Source organism: Aptenodytes patagonicus, chromosome 1 (assembly GCF_965638725.1).
Source record: "Aptenodytes patagonicus chromosome 1, bAptPat1.pri.cur, whole genome shotgun sequence".
Lineage (NCBI taxonomy): Eukaryota > Metazoa > Chordata > Aves > Sphenisciformes > Spheniscidae > Aptenodytes > Aptenodytes patagonicus.
This window is the reverse complement of record NC_134949.1, coordinates 142,119,873-142,139,166: the sequence shown is the minus strand read 5'-3', so window position 1 is coordinate 142,139,166 and position 19,294 is coordinate 142,119,873. Positions and strand designations below refer to the sequence as shown.

The 19,294-nt window shown below is 43.2% G+C and overlaps 1 protein-coding gene across 2 annotated transcripts in view; it reads right to left on the bottom strand.

The window, feature by feature from the left end:
- Window positions 1-18,897, bottom strand: part of GEMIN8 (gem nuclear organelle associated protein 8) — a 36,120-nt gene extending 17,223 nt beyond the window's left edge. Inside the window, exons 1-4 of one of the 2 annotated variants that reach the window (XM_076357288.1) lie at window positions 18,829-18,897; window positions 17,922-17,973; window positions 14,264-14,303; window positions 11,066-11,492 (exon numbers count right to left, since the gene is read on the bottom strand). In XM_076357288.1, coding sequence (XP_076213403.1) covers window positions 11,066-11,492; window positions 14,264-14,266 — 430 coding nt within the window. In that variant the 5' untranslated portion in view covers window positions 14,267-14,303; window positions 17,922-17,973; window positions 18,829-18,897. Of the gene's footprint in view, window positions 1-11,065; window positions 11,493-14,263; window positions 14,304-17,921; window positions 17,974-18,621; window positions 18,776-18,828 lie in introns of those variants that run through there. The other variant, XM_076357296.1, reaches the window with a different exon arrangement.
- Window positions 18,898-19,294: the final 397 nt, after the last annotated feature.

Below are 19,294 nucleotides of genomic sequence, written 5' to 3'. Positions count from 1 at the left end.
TGTTCACTGCAGCCCAGGCTGCCCTTGAGCTTCACATTCCCCACCAGCCCCTCCTTGTTGGTGAGAACAAGGTCCAGCGTAGCACCTCTCCTCGTTGGCTCCTCTACCACTTGGAGAAGGAAGTTATCATCAACACATTCCAGGATTGCTCTTGGATTGCTAATGCCCTGCCGTGTTGTCCCTCCAACAGATGTCGGGGTGGTTGCAGTCCCCCATGAGGACCAGGGCTTATGAGCATGAGGCTGCTCCTATCTGTCTATAGAGGGCCTCATCCGCTCGGTCTTCCTGGTCAAGTGGCCTGTAGCAGACCCCCACCGTAATGTCACCTGTCCCTGCCCTCCCTTTAATCCTGACCCATAAGCTCTCGGCCAGCTCCTCATCCATCCCCAGGCAGAGCTCCATGCACTCCAGCTGGTCATTGACATAGAGGGCGACACCCCCTCCTTGTCTCCCCTGCCTGTCCTTCCTAAAGAGCCTGTATCCCTCCATCTCAACACTCCAATCGTAGGAGCCATCCCACCACGTCTCCGTGATGCCAATAAGGTCGTAGCCCTGCAGGCGTGCACACATCTGTAACTCCTCTTGTTTATTCCCCATGCTACGTGTGTTAGCATTGAGGCATTAAAGTTGGGCCCCCGATGAAGCTGTCTTACTGGCTGGAGTTCCTTTGTGCTGCTCTTCAGGTGCTCTCCTGCTGACCTGTGATCCTTCTCCGGGCTCTGGGCATCTATTGCTGGCCCTGGCATCAAACTGGTAGGAGTGGGATGGATTGAGGTTCCCCTCCCCCAGCATCTCTAGTCTAAAGCCCTCTTCACCAGCTTGGCAAGCCTATGACCGAAGATGCTCTTCCCCTTCTCTGGCAGATGGACCCCATCAGCGCCCAGTAGACCAGGTTTCTCAAAGCGAGTCCCATGGTCTAAGTAGCTGAACTCCTGGCTGTGGCACCAGTCCCGTAACCATGTGTTGATTCACCAGATTCGACTGGCCCTTTCAAACCCCTATTGCCCTTTGACTGGCAGGATTGATGAAAAAACTACCTGTGCTCCAGAGTCCCTTACCGCTGCTCCCAGGGCTCTGTAGTCCTTCTTGATAGTCCTCAGACTGCTCCTGGCTCTATCACTGGTGCCCACGTGAAGCAACAGCAGTAGATAACAGTCAGTGGATTGTACGAAGCTTGGCAGCCTCTTGGTGACATCCCTGATATGAGCCCCCGGTAAGCAGCGCACCTCTCTAGAGTGTGTCAGGTTGGCAAATGGGTCCCTCCGTACCTCTCAGAAGAGAGTCGCCCACTATTACCCGTCGCCTTTTCTTAGTTGCGCTGTTGTTATACGGGGGCCGATCGGGCTGCCTTACTCAGCTCGTGTCTCTGCTGATGTGACTGGTCTTTCCTCTTCAGTCTGCAGAGCAGTGAAGCAGTTCTGCAAGGGCACCTCAGGCTTTGGGGAAAGTCTTTTTGTCCTGCTGGTCCTTGCCATTGCAACTATCCATTCTTCTGCATTCTTGGCCCCCCTCCCTTCTGCGTGTGCTGGTGGGGGAGTTACTGGTTGTTTGGCCATGGGCTGCGGGTCCGCTGCAGACTGCACTTGGAACCAGCTATCTAGCTCCTTCTCTGCCTCCCTGATGTTATGCAGTCTTCTCACCGCCTCCTGCAGCTCAGCCACCTGCTGCAGGAGTCCTCCACCTGGGCACACCTTTTGCAGGCAGGTCTGCTGCCTGTCCCTGCCCCAGGAGAAAGGTCTAGGCACTTCCTGCAGTCTGAGGTCTGCACTGCAGCCTCTCCCTTCAGCAGCTCCGTCTGGGTGGAGGCACTGGCCACCGCTGGGATAGATGGTGCAGACCCCCCAGCCAGAGCCGCAGCCTTTACCCTCAGATGAGTGCCCGCCATTCTGCCTTGAATGGGTCAGGTAGGATGAGTGCCCTTGACCTTTGCCGATGGTCACAGAACAGTGCCTGGTTGCTGGGTTATATGCACTCCAAGTCTCCCACTTGGCCCGTGGAATGTTCCTCCTTTGAAGAGGCGCCCTCCTGTGTGAACTGCTGCAGAAACTGCTGCGCCACGCCCTGGTCACTGCCGCTCCCCAGGGCTGCCTTTTGTGGGAGTGGGGGGTGGCCACTGTTACTCGTGGCCCTGCCCACGCCTTGTCAGCCGTCCTCGTGAGAGCTGCCGGCTCCTCTGGGGTTTCCCCGGCTCAGGAAACCCCCCCTGTATGCCTCGATCCCCCGCTCCACTGAGGGACGCACCTGCACCGGAGCTGATCACCTCTGCAAGATGCTGAAAAGCAAATGGTGCCTCTGAAGTCTTGGCATTAACAACACTCCATTAAAATTAGCGGAGGTAAATTATGTGTCTCCAAGCAAATCTGTACAAGAGGTTTGCTTTATAAGAGAAAGACCAAAGATATGTAACGCTTGAGGTATTTTGCTGCCATGCTCTGTTGTAGATTCTGAGCAGATTTTGTAGATAAAGAGCATGGAAAGCACACAACATCATCATAGAATCATAGAATCATTAAGGTTGGAAAAGACCTCTAAGATCATCGAGTCCAACCGTCAACCCAACACCACCATGCCCACTAAACCATGTCCCTAAGTGCCTCATGTACTCGTCTTTTAAATATCTCCAGGGATGGGGACTCCACCACTTCCCTGGGCAGCCTGTTCCAATGTTTCACCACTCTTTCAGTAAAGAAATTTTTCCTCACGTCCAATCTAAACCTCCCCTGCCGCAACTTGAGGCCATTTCCTCTCGTCCTATCGCCTGTTACTTGGGAGAAGAGACCGACACCCACCTCGCTACAACCTCCTTCCAGGTAGTTGTAGAGAGCGATGAGGTCTCCCCTCAGCCTCCTTTTCTCCAGGCTAAACAACCCCAGTTCCCTCAGCCGCTCCTCATAGGACTTGTTCTCCAGACCCCTCACCAGCCTCGTTGCCCTTCTCTGGGCACACTCCAGCACCTCAACGTCCTTCTTGTAGTGAGGGGTCCAAAACTGAACACAGTATTCGAGGTGCGGCCTCACCAGTGCCGAGTACAGGGGCACGATCCCTTCCCTACTCCTGCTGGCCACACTATTTCTGATACAGGCCAGGATGCCATTGGCCTTCTTGGCCGCCTGGGCACACTGCCGGCTCATGTTCAGCCGGCTGTCAACCAGCACCCCCAGGTCCTTTTCTGCCGGGCAGCTTTCCAGCCACTCTTCCCCAAGCCTATAGCGCTGCATGGGGTTGTTGTGGCCGAAGTGCAGGACCCGGCACTTGGCCTTGTTGAACCTCATACAATTGGTCTGGGCCCATCGATCCAGCCTGTCCAGGTCCCTCTGCAGAGCCTTCCTACCCTCGAGCAGATCAACACTCCCGCCCAACTTGGTGTCGCCTGCAAACTTACTGAGGGAGCACTCGATCCCCTCATCCAGATCATTGATAAAGACATTGAACAAGACCGGCCCCAGTACTGAGCCCTGGGGAACACCGCTCGTGACCGGCCGCCAACTGGATGTAACTCCATTCACCACAACTCTCTGGGCCCGGCCGTCCAGCCAGTACACATCCATTTCTGCCTTGGTCCTTGGCAATGCTTTTCACAATCACTCCAGTGCTGTACACCCTGAAACTTTAAACATTCTTGCTACAGCAACAGTTCCCCCAGGTAGATACAAAAAATGTTGTGTTAGGAAACGCTTAATTCATAGCCCACACTGTCACCATCCACTTACAAGGTTGAGAGTATCACACTAAAGGCGGATAAATTCAGATTTATCAGCACAGAGCTGAGTCAGAGCTCTCTCCTAAGTGAAGTCATTTAGAGATCCAGAAATGCTGCATGTGGCACCTAGATGGAACCAGTAATTGAGGAATTTTAGGGGAAATAGAAAACTGCATAAACTGTGAAGACAGACTGCCCGAGACGAGTGATTAGCACAGAGCAGCTTTTATGCCACTTTTCCCTAGAGCTGTGTCTGTCAGCATGGTCTCACCTGCTCTTTTCCACAGCAGCTGCAGCTGCTTTCACAGGCTCCCCTGCAGGGACAAAGAATGAAGAGAAGACTAGAGGAGCCACTCAGAGCAGCTGCAGATGCTAATGGCATAAGCAAGCAGGCAGACCTGCCTTCAAAAAATCACCAGCACCAGTCTGAGTGTAAGTGGTGTCTGTATCTTCACACACCAAACTGTTCCCATATGAACTAATCTTCTGTAACAGCCTTCTGAAAGCTCTTTTTGCTCTTACAAGAAGACCGGGGAGAGCTTCCTTGTTCCACATGTGGCCTCTCAGCCCTGGGGCCTGCCTGGTGGTTCTTTGCCAAAGTTTTGTAGAGCCCAGGTACGTCACAGCAATGCCCTCAAGCCTTGGAAACCGCACGGATACAAAACAGGCGCTGACACTCTGTTTGCCTGACCTAAAACTGAATTACCGCATATATTTTCTTTGTAAAGAGAAAGTTCCAATAACTAATCCATCACAGCAAGCTACTGACCTGTTTCCGCAGGATCCTTCTGAGACCAGCAACTATCAAGAACAGCTATCAAAAGCAGATCTAGCACATGGATGGTGAGGGACAGGGCAGCTGAGAGGAACAATGATCTGTCTCTGTCCTGCACATCCTATTCTCATATCCTCAGACAAGTCCAGTCAGAAGGAATTTTACCACAGCACTGATTTACTAAGAGCAGCAACAATACAAGGTTACCAGGCTTCTCTTATTGACTCATGAATAACTTAGGGATAACAGCTCTCTGAGAGAAAGGGTAGCTCAAATCCCGTATTTGTTCAGCAAAGATGATGTCGACAGGATGCCTTTTGGTCACAGGGATGACATTAACTTAACAGTTAAGCAAAAGGTCTGGAATGAACAATTCTTCTCCGATCATATGGTTCATTCTTCTACCACTTAAGGCTTTTGCTTACTTCCTCAAAAGTAAGGTACTTAAAATCCCTTATAAATATAAATAAATTGAACCTCTCAACAAGCCACCTGAGGTATGTACTATCTCTACTATAATAACAGGAACACATTAGACAGACAAATAAAGGGTGGCAATTTCAAACACAGGCTTCCAAAGTTTAATACGTATTTTCATATTAAGACAGCATTCTTCATTTCCATCAAACATAAGAGGAAATAGAGGTCTGATATCTTGGCATTCGTCTTAAAGCAATGTCTACACTGCAGTTACACTGAACCACATGAGCTTCTTTTCCCATGCTCCTAGCTATAAACCTGCTGTAACTCAAATACCAGTACTCCACAGCATGCTTAGGAAGAACTGAGCCCAGTATAGCCACTGGCACACAGGGCAGCAGCATTCCAGGCCCCAGCTCCACCAAACTGTTCCATGCTGCACGCATGGGAGCGTGGTCCACAGCATCCTCAGATGCCACCTAGGAGCTGAAACCTGGGGCATCCCTTAGCAGCAAAACAACAAGCCTGGGCTTGCACTTGCATACTTTCAGGGGTTGCCGACACTGTCAAAGAGTCTCAGCCTGAGGCACCTAACAAATAAGAAAGACTTCACATATAATTTCCAGTTCTATATATTAACCCTCACACAACTCTCCTGAGCATGCAGTAGAGGATATCCATTTCTGACTGTATCTGGTCCAATGATACAGAAAGTGCACTGTTTCCTCAGCAGCACATCAAGCTTTCTAGTGTCTCTTCCATTAATTCCTGTAGCAGCAAATACACCTGTACAGCATAATGTCCATTCGTTGCAAAATGTGTTGGACTGATAAGAAAGACATAGGTCCACATAGCAAAGCTATACATTCTTCTAAGCTCAAATTCTGTCTCTAGTATGAGATCCACAGACATTTTCTTGACTATCACATACCCTAGGAATGGCTGTGTTCCCAAATTGATACTCTTAGTACAAAGGTAACCTTGTCTCTTATGAAAAGGATATAAAACTATGCCCAACTGTTGCTCTCTAAATGCAATTCAGACCCTCTAGTTTTGCAAATACAGATTCGTTTTCAATGTTAAGGTGGTGAAAATCGTGGCACTTTTCCTTACTTAGCTAGCAAGGAGGCATTTTCTCAGCTGTTGGCTTCCAGTACAAAATAACACAGACTCTACATTGGACACAGTGTGTGCACTTGTCAAGATTCTGCTGCTACAGGCTAAAAGGTTCAATCATCAAGAGGAGAGATATGGTACAAAAGGACAGCCTTTCACATTTCTCCTTCAATTCACAAAAAAAACGTGCTTCAAAATGTCTCTCAAGCACCCATACGTATTGCAGAGAGCACACTTATTTCACAAGCTTTTCTCAGAAGCTTCAGCAATTCAACTTCTAAAGATGGTGGTAAAAGTTCATGTGACAACAAGGCTGACAAAGCCAAGGAAGTTGAGCAGATATTTATAAGGTCACCATCCACACTGCTTTGACAGTTTAGGGTAGGGAAGAAGAAACAAAAAAAGATGCTGGTGACCAAGAGTAAGAATTTGAACTACAGTCTGATGGAGAAAAAGACAGACAAAGAACAGGGAGAAGCATTTACCAAAAGCGAAGGAAAGAAGGAAAACATGGTGGCAAAAAACCTGCATCAAAGTCTATTTTCCATAGAAGCACATAGGCCTAAAAACCAAAAGCTTCATGGATCTGGTACTATTCAAACAAGTTTCAAAACATGGAAAATTCCATTACTCCCTCTTCACGGAAGAGGTGGTGGCAACCATCATCTTTCAGAGAAAAAGAAACCCAAGGGAAAAAACCCTACAAATTGCAGATTTGAAACAAACATCTTCATTCAACATTTCCTTTCAATTTTTTTAAAGGTTTTCCATCTGGCATGAAAATTTTAAGTTGAGACAACATTATTTTGGGAAAAGCTGGAGGGTATGTGTAGGAAATAGACAGGCTTCAATGGAAAAAACTAGTCATAGCATTAACAATTGACAGACTATTATCCTTCAGTAATGAACTGACATGATGGTACTTTCCTTTGCTTTTCTTTGTTTTTAAATAAAGGACACTGTCTGATTGCCTGTTGACTACTACAGAATGGTCCTCAATGTACTCGCAATGCTGTATTCACTCAATTACAGTAGTCATTTTCTCTTATATGTAAAAAGGGAACAAAGAAAGACTGCATGAGGACAAACTACATGTTTCAAAGGCTAAATTTAAAAGTGTAATAAATATGTGCAATTAGCCAATTTACTGAATTGTTAGGTTTGTGAAAATCTTCCTTTCTTAGTTTTTGTCCTTTTAATTCTTTCAAATATAAAAAGGCAACTTACTGTATTCTGTCCTTTACATCTAGGATGCTTGGAGAATTCAGTACGCTACCTAGGTCTGACAGGTATAACCAGAAAAATAACTTCATGCTTTTCAACAGCCAACAGTTTTTAAATGCAACTAAAAACATCCCCAAGAAGCACAGTATATTAGGTTCACCAGTTACATGAAGAACCAAAACAACAGATTAGCCTGACAACAAAACCCCCTAAAAAAATAGAATCACCAGATAATTATGATTGCATATGAAGAAATAACTGAAGAGGAAAGAAATTAAAAATGTCTGTAAGGGATTTTAACCAAGTGCACAGTATATCTAGAATACGAGATAAGTTTGTAGTGCATTAGTACGCCTGAGTTCTTACAGCCTCAGCAAAACTCTGCTCACAATTACTTCAGGGCATTCCAGGAACACATAACTTGACTGCAACACATGACACGAATATAAAAACTAGTAAGAATTTGACATGAATTCAAAGACAAAAAAAGAGGTTGTTTTAAAAGAGGTTGTTTGTGAACAACTGTATCACTGCTGAAGTGCTAAATCATGCAGCAAGGCTCAGAGTTTGTCAGTTTCAAAGGCTTTACTGTGCAAGTCAGCCAATCGCTGCAAATGTCCGCTGTGAAAACAAAGCAAAACAAAAAAAACACTACAGAAGTTAAGAATCTGCTTGTTCTTCAAGTCTGTGGTAGTTACCAAAAAATGAAATAAACCTGAATTTTTCTTCTCTGGCTAGTCTGACGTGATGGCTTTCTTATCTTTGAAACTTTTCTCTTTGCAATTAGCGTTCATACTTGCATTTCACCATCCAGACACAAATGCCTTTCCCACCTACATCTCAGGCCTATTTAAGTCTTCCACAGTTAAAGTTTGCAAGATCTTATCCTCTGATGTCTGTGATCACGTTTACCTCCAGCAGACTCTAGAGCAGGCATTAGAAGTGAAGAGTCTGTCATCAGCTAGGATTTGGTTTAGTCCATTTGATTATCCTTCTACATGTTGATGAGACATGGATTGTGTGTGGGAACCAGCTACATCTTACTTGGTAAATCAAGACTCTCATTATGCATGTCCAAAATAGCTGCATTAAGGCTGCATAGTATTTCCTAATTTTGCAGGGCTTGAAAAACACCAGACTAACGGAAGTCATCCTCGACAAAGATAAATCAGACTTCTACCCTCTGTACTAGTATCCCCTTCCTTATGTGCCAAATTCTCCTTTCTATTTGCCCCACTGCTCTTCTTTTCCCATGTGTCTCACAGTTCAGCAAGTTGCCAATAAACATATATCAAACTCTTGCATAGCATTCGTTTTCAAAGAAGAGCAAGCCAGGTGTCTGCTCCCAAGTGCATATCAAGGCACAGGGGTCAAAGGCTGTGAACTCCACCTGGAGCCAGAGAAAGAAAACATGAGACACAGCCTTCCCCTTAACATTCCCTAACAGCTGGCTTATACTTCAACTGATCATCAAGGTCACTATTGGTATTCCCCTTTGACATGCCCAAAGATTCTCATTCAGTTTAGAGAAAATTTAAAACTTACCTCAACATTACAAATGTCTCTTCCAGAGATGGATGCCTAAATTTCAGGCATTACTGAGCTTTATAGTACCCAAGTTCTCTACAAATCTGCTCCGGGAGGGGGGGGGCAGCCCAGGACATACAGTTTGGGATTAAAAGGAAAAGGCATCAGAGAGGAAATACTTAGGTAATTGTGGGTTTCTTTTGTGGATGCATTATCTGCATCTTCTTGAGCATCAATACAAAATGACAATCATTCTTCAGCACAGTATGAAAGATATAACATGATAGTGTCATTATGGATCACAGCTTAATGAACCCCTAAATTTCATTTTGTTCAGAAACAGCATCCAGGAAAATTAATAACACTATCTCCTAAAGTAGAGTGGTACTGCCTTCAACACGGTCTCCATACCAGCTCATTTCCACACCATCAGGGAAACAATGATTTTCCCTTCCTCCTGCTGCTTATGTTTCTTCTTTTGAGAAACTTCAACAGAATTAAAAATTTATTCTATTTTCCTTTCCCCCACCACACAAGAAAAAATTATTTCTGAACAAGATCATACTGTATTTTTAATTACTCACAAAATTAGCATTTAGATAGCAACATTCACCCAGGAGTTCTGTGGCACTTTTAAATTTCAATTAAATCAAGTACTTGTTTACTTTTTCATGCTTTGAGGAATTACAGACGATTATTATTATTATCTTCACTTTACCAGGGAAACTATTAAAGAAACTGAGGCATGCAGTAGCTGAATTCTGCTTAAATTTGCACCAAGATCTGGAATAGTGCTGAAGTGAATGGAGTTACACTTACCCAGAACTAGGTTAGTACATGGCACACAGCAGAGACCTAATTATTCCAAAAGGCTCCAAATACTGCTGTGGTGGAGGGAACAAAAGTAAAATCTGTATTCTGAGTCACAAACCTCTTCCCAATTCACTTGTTCATCATAAAGAATCAAATAATATTTTTAGCAAGAGCAGCCAGTGAGGGGTCAGGAAGAGACTACATAGCTATACCAAGGTCATATAGGGTATTTGTGACAGAGAATGTCTCTAAGCCCAAATTTCCCAATTTCCACGATACCACTTTAATCACTCGCACACCACTAACCGTAAAGACAAAGTAAATCCAAAGAAATGTACTGCATTTCCAGAAGTAGCCAAGCATCTTAAAGCATCCTATACCTCATCAAAGGAACGTTTCAACAGAGAACACCAAGCTGATTCTTCTGCAAAAGCATGATGAGAAAGGGATGCATGTCAGGCACTACCACTGAGCTCCTTAACTCACATTCCTCTGCTAACTAGAGCAACTGTGCATCATACTGATGGGAACTGTGAAGTTAAGCTGAGGTGTTTCAGCTCACCGGATATCCTCTGATCAACAAACTTGAAATAACACAATTTTTATCTCTCCCTCCCAATCATTGCCTTCATCATGCATTTTTAGAACATTTCCCTCTTTCGGAGAAAGCAGAGAAAGGTCTATTAAACGTTCATTCTGGGTATTTCCTATTGGAGTCATGTGGGAAAAGTTATTTTCATCACACTGCTTTCTTAAAACAGATAATAAATTTGCCTGCAACATTTGTATATGCAGTAAAGTGTCAATAAAGTACAGTATAATCTTTTATTTCTTTTAAGGATTTCACAGAAACAAAGATGACCAATACATCTGAGAATCAAGATCTGAGAAAAATCTTAAGTCTTTGACTTATATTCCCTGCTTAAGGACTTGGGTCCAGATCAAGATGCAAAACAGAGAAACTTGTGGTGTAGTACAGAATGAAGAGTACCTTAGGGATGCAGGGGGAGAAGAAAAAGGTCATGGAATTTTACTGTTGGGTTAGCCAAAGAATAACAAACAAAATGGCTGCTCCATGTTATAAAATACATTGACGCTTACTCTAGGGTTCAGTGATGTAGTAAAGCACTTCCTCTGGGTTCCCCTCTCAGACATACAGCATGTTAACTAAATTTAACCATAAAAATTCTGGAGTTTTTCCTTCAGCACTGAAGATTAATATTGTCTTCTGGACAAATGTGTTATTTTCCTCTTTGCAGTCATAATTTTCTCTCTCTCAGCGAAAAACCTTCAAGCATTTTCTGAGACTTATTTCTAATGAATGGCACTTAAGTGCACCCACCAGTTTTGCCTGCTTCTTTCTGTTTGGCTCGCTCACGTGCAGTGCCTATTTCTGTGAATTCTTACAAAACCTGTAAACGTTGAAGCCATCCATCACTCAATGTTATGGCCACCAGGTATCAGAAAACATAGAACAAGCATGGACTTACGCAGTTCTTCCCGGTGCCTCTCTGTCTGTGCAAAAAACTGGCGAAGCTCCTCTGTGATCTCCATGTTACTCAAGTCATATTCTATCTCCCCTTCAGACTCGGAGACCTCCTCCATTTCGGAGTCCCTGTCACCATCCTCCCTCCCTTGGTGGGCATCTGTGTACTGCTGAGCTCCCCCATGGTATGGAGCTCTGCCATGTGGGCTATAGCTGGAAGAATAGTTTTGTGTATGTGGGAGATCATTCCCATCCCAATCTGAGTAGCGGCTACTTGGAGAGGCTGCAGAAGAATGCCACGGTAGGTGATAAAAGGACTCCATGGCTTTCCTGTAGGCTTTCTGGTGTCTACGCATCCAGCGCATGGCTAAGTCATAGTGCTTCCAGTATCTTGTGTACACTTGCTGAGAATACCATGGCTCAGTGTCTTCCTGTGGCCAAAACATGGGGGAGAGGGAAAGAACACCAAAAAAAAAAAAAAAAAAAAGAAAAAAAAAAGAGAGAAAACAAACAGTAATTGAGGGGAGAAACACTGTAAATGCAAGCGCAAAGTTTGCCTTTTAATCATTAGTCATCCTTTTCCTATGATAAACCATATAGATCTGAAAGAGGACAAGTATTAACACAGTGCAAGTGCACTACACTTCATTACTCTTACAAGAGATTGTTTCTGCATCAACACAACTACCAGTGAAGAACGAGCAATAGAGAAGTTGTAGCGTCCAGAAGGTATTTTCCAAGTGTTCGTGCTACTATAGTGGGAATCAGTTCTTTTTAGGGGCTATGCTGTGTAGATATATTCCACAATTCGTTAGCCGCTCATGTGAGTCATAAGAACTGAATCATTCCAAGGTGTATGTATTACAACCTACACCTGATTTCCAAATCCGCAGACAGAAAACACAAGAGATTAAAATTCCTCCATATTAAACAAAGGCATTCATTTTATCCAGTAACATATTTCCTCCATCTGCCTGCCAAAATAAGTTTCTCAGAAAAGGTCAAATGGCAATTCAGCCAAGTTCATATATCCATCATGGCCTTGATCAAAAACAAGACTGTATTTAGCCAAGTGCAAGCTGCCAGTAAACCTCCCTTTTGTACTCATCAGCAACCAATATATGAAAAGGGGTAATAAAGTACCACTGATAAAGTACACGGAAGAATAGTCCTGTAGAACGAAACATACTGCAACACACCTTCTCCCGTCTTCCAGCTAATCTTAGTTTTCCTGAAAAAAGTTCCACGCTGTTCAGATTTCACCAGCAACTACAAAGCCCCACAGTCCCTCTAGCCTTAAGCCTCCTTCCTACAGGCCATTTCATCTCCCTCCTCATCCTACTCTCAAAAAGAAGGGATAATAGAGGATCTTAAAAGAAGGCCATAAAGTAAACTAGAGCCTAGAACAAGTAAAATAAATAGCAAATTTTTTTTTCTTTCCCCCCACACCTTAATTTTCATAGAAAATCTTTTATCTGGGCCAAACCAGAATGCCTGTACTTTAAATTGGAAGAATTTTAATAAAGCCATGTTTTGGCAAACACTCAAAACTATGGCAAGATTAGCTGAGGTTTTCACAGATGAATGTGACATTTACAGTCCTTTATTAGGTTGTGTTTTTTTTTTTAAAAGGGCATACAAGAAAAAAAAAAATCTTTCTTTAAGCATGTCTTCTTGATCTGCACTGGCACCATTCCATAGCCTTAAAAAAGTGATTCTCTGGAAAAAAAATCCCCAAACAAAACAGAAAAAACAAACCTAAGAAATACTTTCCATTTAATGCTAACAACATCAAGAGAGGTTAATTTCCTTTACTTACATTTGTTTTCACTTTCTGCTTTTCAGGCAATATTGCAAATGCTAGAGAGTTTGGAATAATAATTGTAACTCTCATGTTTCCCTTCTTTCTGCAAAATTGAGCCCATTATCCCATAAGAGATCTATAAATGCTATCTCTTTTTAAGGTCATTAAAGTGCTCGCAGAAACAACATACCTCTGGCTAATAAAGTCCATGAAGAAAAGCCAGTACAACAAACTTGTATTCCTTAAGAATTTCTGATCAAAAATTGCACCCTATTTGTGAAGGGTGGTGGGGTTCAGCTACGTGATTTGAAAGTCCAGACAAATTATCTTTCCTGAAGAGTAACAACTCATGGAGATGAAACTTCATTCTGATTCTCCTCTTGGTCTAACATTGCGCTGCTACAAGACCATGCATTTCAGAAGCTTTATTCCTAAGATGAGTGGGTGCAAGAAAAGCATCTGCCTTCCATATGGAATTTCTTCATTCTTAATCATCCAACCACCTAAAAGCTAGGATGAACAATGTTTTATTTACTGTTCTGGCTTTGCTTAAGAATGTCACACTGACTCCTCATCCTTCAGCAGCCAGATGAGAATGTCCTGTTGTCAAATCTGGTACATTCACAGGTTACTTTTAGAACATTTTGTCTATTTTTCCCACTACTTAAAAATCCAGTTTTGAAATATCATGAAGCTTGACAAAAGCAGGTATCTCCTACATTCTATGTATTTCCAAAGAAGACAACATATTCTTTTAAAGCTCAAAAATTATCTCCAGTTCTTCTAAAATGTTTCTAAAAAGGGCCTTGATGACTTTACTAAAAGCTCTGGAATCCAGCTGGCTGATTTGTCTAGCTGACTAGCTCCAGTTGTTAATTTAGGGGAAAGGAAGACAAAAAGCCAGTTCATGTAGACAGAACTGTGATGCTGGTGCCTGTCCAACTACTTTTTGAGGCTTTTTTGTTGAAAGCGACCCTTGAAAACCCCTTTTACATTTGAATTTTAAAAATACATCTGTTAAAAAAGAAATTACAGAAATGTTTTACATTGGGGTGGAAAAGGGAAAGGAACACTTTAAAGTCGAACTTAGTTCTATGTCTGTGCTTTTTCAGCTGTGGAATAAATGGAAATAAGAGATTTCCTCAAGGAAACAAAAGCTATAAATCTAAGGCAAATGATCAGAGTCCTCTGTTATTTTCCTGTTATGTCTCTGGAGTCTTCCCAAGAGTAGACAAATCACTCACTGTTGTAATATGAATTCTATTTTCAAAGCAATTTAGCTACTTTCACATCTAATTTTTACATGTCTGCAATGACAGTTCAATAAATGTGTTTATGTGCATTTCGTATATAAAATGTGGCTAAGTTATCACACAGAAACCCATGAAGACCGCTTACCATCTCTTGTGGAGGAGTTTGTTCTGGTGATCAAGGTGAACTAGAAAAGAAAGCAGTAGCTTTTTAATTCATAAAAATATGTGTATTGAAATGGTCACAAGCATTGAATATATTTTTGTTAAACTTGAGTACTATGGCCGACAGCTATCAAATATCCTCTCTCTGTTGTGGCTAGTCGAAGAGTCTTAGAGTTTTTGATTAGCATCAGTAAAAATCTCATTCCTTAAAATTCCCCGCTACAGTAAGAAGGTTAAAAGGGAGACTTCTACACAATGCAGCCTAAAATGCTGGGACTGAACACTTTTTTCCCCATTACCCTTTTATTTTCTATTTTCTCCCACGCTTTATGCTTCTACAACCTTTAGTTTCCAAATTAATGCCAAACAAAAATCATAAACTTAAATGAAACACACTGTTCTTGCTTTTTAGTGGTGTCTGCACAGGGTCATCTATAAAAGACGCAATTTCCATAAAATACTTAAACCCATCTTGACTCCATTCAAGTAGTAAGGTTTCTGTTTAAACCTATGGTGCACTTATAACCACATACAATTCCTTCTTTCACTTTATTTCTTTTTTTCAGATATCTGATCCTGCCTCCCATAAAGTAAACACAAGCAAATTCAGGTTGCAATCACATTTTTTAAATGTGAGGGAAAGGCAAAAGGGGGGGAGAAAGGGAGAACGAGACATCCATAACCACCAGGCAGGATTTATACTTACCATCATTTTCAGTGTGATTTACCAGCATGAATCGCTGAGAAAAATTCTGAATCCCCTCCCTACCTGACAATTATTTTATTACCTTAAGACATTAGCTGCTTCATCCACATATCTCTCCTGATGCTCTCAGCCTCAACTTGAACTTTATGTTAGGTGAGTGCCAGTGAAAGGTAACATTTGCTACCCCTAAGACATGGTCAAATGCTATTCCCAGCAACACTGGAATATGGCCAAGACAGCACTTACAACTGTTGTAGATTTATACCAGCATAAAACTAGGATTTTTCAATATGCATATGAATACAGTACATACACCAGTTGTGTTCCGCCTCATATTTAACAATACTGATTAAACAGCAACTTTTTGCCTCTTAAGCCATATTGCATTAAAAGAGAATGGGGATGGGCCATGTTCAAAGAAAATGCAAATCATGCAGCTACCACAAAGGCAAATTATTGCCCTTTGCAAAGCCCACACCAAGCTCAAACCCATAAACCCTTGGTCACACCAACCCATCTACAAGAAGCCCTACATACATGAGCAGTCCCATTGCAATCAGTGGAATGACTCAGGCAAGCAAAGGATTGCAGGATCAGGCATTAGGCAACCAAACTGTGTAAGCTCATTGTATTCTCTCCTGCCTGCTTGGAGGAAGAAGAAAACCCAGCACCGAGGCAACTGTGAAACACTGCAGTGACTTGTAACATTTGAAACACACACATACATAAAAGACTCCTGGGCTATCCCTCTTTGTTCATTTCAAACACCTCATTTCCCATGCTAGCCCTCTTCAAAACTTTTATCTCCGCTCTCATGACGTACACATGTACTTTTTGTCCCTTTTCCATATACATCTGGATACTGTCAAGGTTGCCATAATGTCTTTTTCTCATACTTAAAAACCTCAGTCCATGGTAGCCGATTCTTCCATTTTCCACTTCAGAAGAGGGATGTGTATTCCATTTTCACGTTCACTTTAATTGCTACGTGACAAAAGATTCTTTGAACCAGCTTCAGCATAAATAGAAATCAGGTTCAGAGCTTAACGTAAATACGCTTTTTAAAGCAGTAAGTGGTGAAGTCTGAGATTTTATTTTTAATACGCAACATGTACATATGCTCTCTGAAGGGGAAGGAGGGGAAAAACCCTGGCAAAACTATGCAACTATATTAGTTTACCAAATATGAAAAACCTGTTTTGACACAGCAGCTTTAATTATTTTCATAAATTATTTATGAAACATTAGACTACAAATATAAAGCAGAGCATAACAATGCTGCAAGCCACAGCACTAAATTAAAGAATGACTTTGTTTTATTTTCAGCCGAATAACTCTTCCAAAACAAACTACATAAAATATGAAACATGACAAGAAGCAGAAAACAAATGTGATAACGCTACTTCTATAATTTATACTTCAAAAAATAAAATATGGAAGCAACTGAACATATGAAACTCACCAGCAAATGTTGAATATAAATTGAGGAAGAGATTTATTTGCCTATGCTGACCATTAATGATGGAAAAGTTATTTTTTGATAAATGTTATTACTTCCTTTTCTCAGTTTTAAAGTATTTCCTCACTGATAATTAAATATGGATGTACTCCCTTTCATCAAAACATGCCTGTCTCCTTACCAACTTGAGGCAAGTAAGCATTAGTGAAAATAAATAAATCTGACCAAAGCAATGACAGCATTTAATTCCATTGGAGTCAGAAGAAGTTGAGACAATGCCTGGCGTATTGAGAGACACAACCATGAAATACTGTTTTTTGTAACTCGATAATGCAATTCATGCTCTGGGAGCAAAGCCCTCTAGTGGTGTGTTGGATATAGTGCTGCCACATGGCTGCCATATTGGAGGTGACAGGTACAGCTCAGAAATACCTAGCAATGTGGGATCAAGGAGGGTTTGACTTTATTCAGAACACCGATGAGCACAAGATTAATTAACCTGTTGCACAGTATTAAGGTAAAAATATAAGATGTTATTAGAGGAAGGTGAAATTTCAAGAAATTCAGCAGATTTCAACAAAAAACATTTATATAAAGCTTTCCTGAAAAAGCAAACTATGTTTAAATCAGAAATGCCCAAAACAACAGACAGCTGACCACATCCTTTGCCCACTGCTGCTTTTGTCCCTGCTCCTTTAACCTGTGAGAAGTGCCTTCTTCAGTCAGGCCAGAGACGTCCCGAAGTCAGTATCCAGTTTCTGGCAATGGGTAGTAAGAGATGCACAGTAAAATATAACACTAGAGTATGCATACAGGAACTACTTTTCAGGGTACATTTCTCCTCATTTCAGCAAGTGGCAGTTCAGATACTTTTTTCAGCTCCAAACTGTTTTTGGCATTTAAACCAGAACATGTCATTTCTCTGAACCCACGAATACTAAGTGTTTCCACAACATCCCACGGCAGTAAGTTTCACAATTTAAGGTGTTAAACATCAATTTGTGCTATGTATTTTGAACTCACCCTACTACATACTCTTAAAAAATATTTGAAGAGTTCAGTAAGAAAGGCATGCCATTTAACAACATCATGTGCATCCTCCCACAAACACCTACTTCAATTTATACTTCTAATGCTTACTTTTGGTGCAGAATTACCACCAGAAGTGGGAAATGTCTGAAAACTGTTTTGACACTCTGTGCTTCAGATTAATACTGTGCATTGCTGGTGTATGACATTAACTTTAATATTGAAGTGCCCTAGTTATAGTCACGCAGAAATATAAGCCTGTGACTGCTGAGACAGTTGGCAGGACAAGTTGTTTCCCTTAAAAAGAAGAAAGGATAAAAATTCCCAACACTATACACTGCATTTGTGTTTGTGAACGGCTGTAAATACAAGACCTGTCCGGCACTTAGGATACAGTTATGGCTACTCATGATCCCAACAGGAGTCAGCTGAGCTATGAAGACCTACCTATCACTATGATGTCTTCACAGCAATGTCCTTACACCAAAAGTAGTAATTCCTGCGAATGGAAGGGAAATAAATTACACATAAGACAAAATTATGTTAATTGCAGGGACAATCCACATTTGACTACTAGACCTGCAAACAAAGCCTGCAGATCAATTTTAGTGTATGTATTATGGCTCTTTTGACCTGAGCAGAGCCTGAGACAGCGTAATCCTCTGCTGCTCCCAAAAAGAGGGTCTTCATTCTCCGAGATCTAGGACACAAACCCAAAAGCTATTTGGGCCAAAAATCAGAGGTCAAAAGTGAAGTCCTAAAAGCCGTACTATTATTAGTAGCCCCAATTAGCTTACTTTTCATATATGGCTTGTCAGTTTAGTCATAAACGAGGAAGGGGATGAAACTTCTACACTATTGCTTTCAAAGGCAAAATTCATTTCCTGGTCTCACAGATGCCGTGCCCAGACTCTGGCCAGTGACTTTGAGGATCACAAAACCGATGAGCAGCTCTTGCCTCTGCCAAATAGGGCAAACAATTAAATCTAAGGCCTGGCAGGCAAGCAAGCCCGTACGCCCAGGCTCACCCCGGCCCCAACTCCCAGCACACGGAGGACCCGACTCGCCTGAAGCTCCCGCACCCCCGCCTCAGGCCGGAGACCGACATTTTGCAGAGGAAACGAAAGGAAAAGCCCCGAGCCCGTACAGCCGATTTGCGTGCCATAAACGCCACCTCTCCGCCCCCGCCAGGCGCCCGGGCTCCGAAAGCAAAACTCCCTCCCGAGCTGTTCGCTTTCCCGCTCACGCCACCGCTCGCCCCGGCTGCCCCTCCCTCAGCCGTCCCGCCGCGGCCCAGCGAGACGGGAGGCCTGGGCCGCAGCCTGCGCCGGGGTACCACCGTCCCCGCACCCACCCGGGCAGCCTGCGGCTCCTGTGGGCAAGGGGAGCCGAGCGGAGCTGCCTCCGGTGCCTTCCTCCCTCCCTTCCGGCGAGGACGAGCGCACCGTGGCGCGGCGAACGGAGCTCGCTTCCGCCCGGCCCCTCCCAGGTCCCGCGGCGCCATCTTGTGGGGCTGCGGGGCGGCGCCGGCGGGGGTCCGGCTCCCTGGGGGCCGCCATGGGCCCCCGACACCGCAACCGTCTCCTTCGGGGAGGGGGCGGCCCCATGTAGCTACCTGCCCCTCATAGAGAGGGTGGTCTGAACTGCTACCGTCCTGTCTGCCCTCTCGGTACCTCCTCCAGTCTCACGTACGGGAGAGACAAGTACTCGGCAAGCTAAATCGTTACCATTTTGCAAATCGTTATCATTTTGCAAACACGAAAAATGCAAACTGGGTCTAGAATGAAGTGAATACCCCTGCCATTTCTTTCCCAACGCTA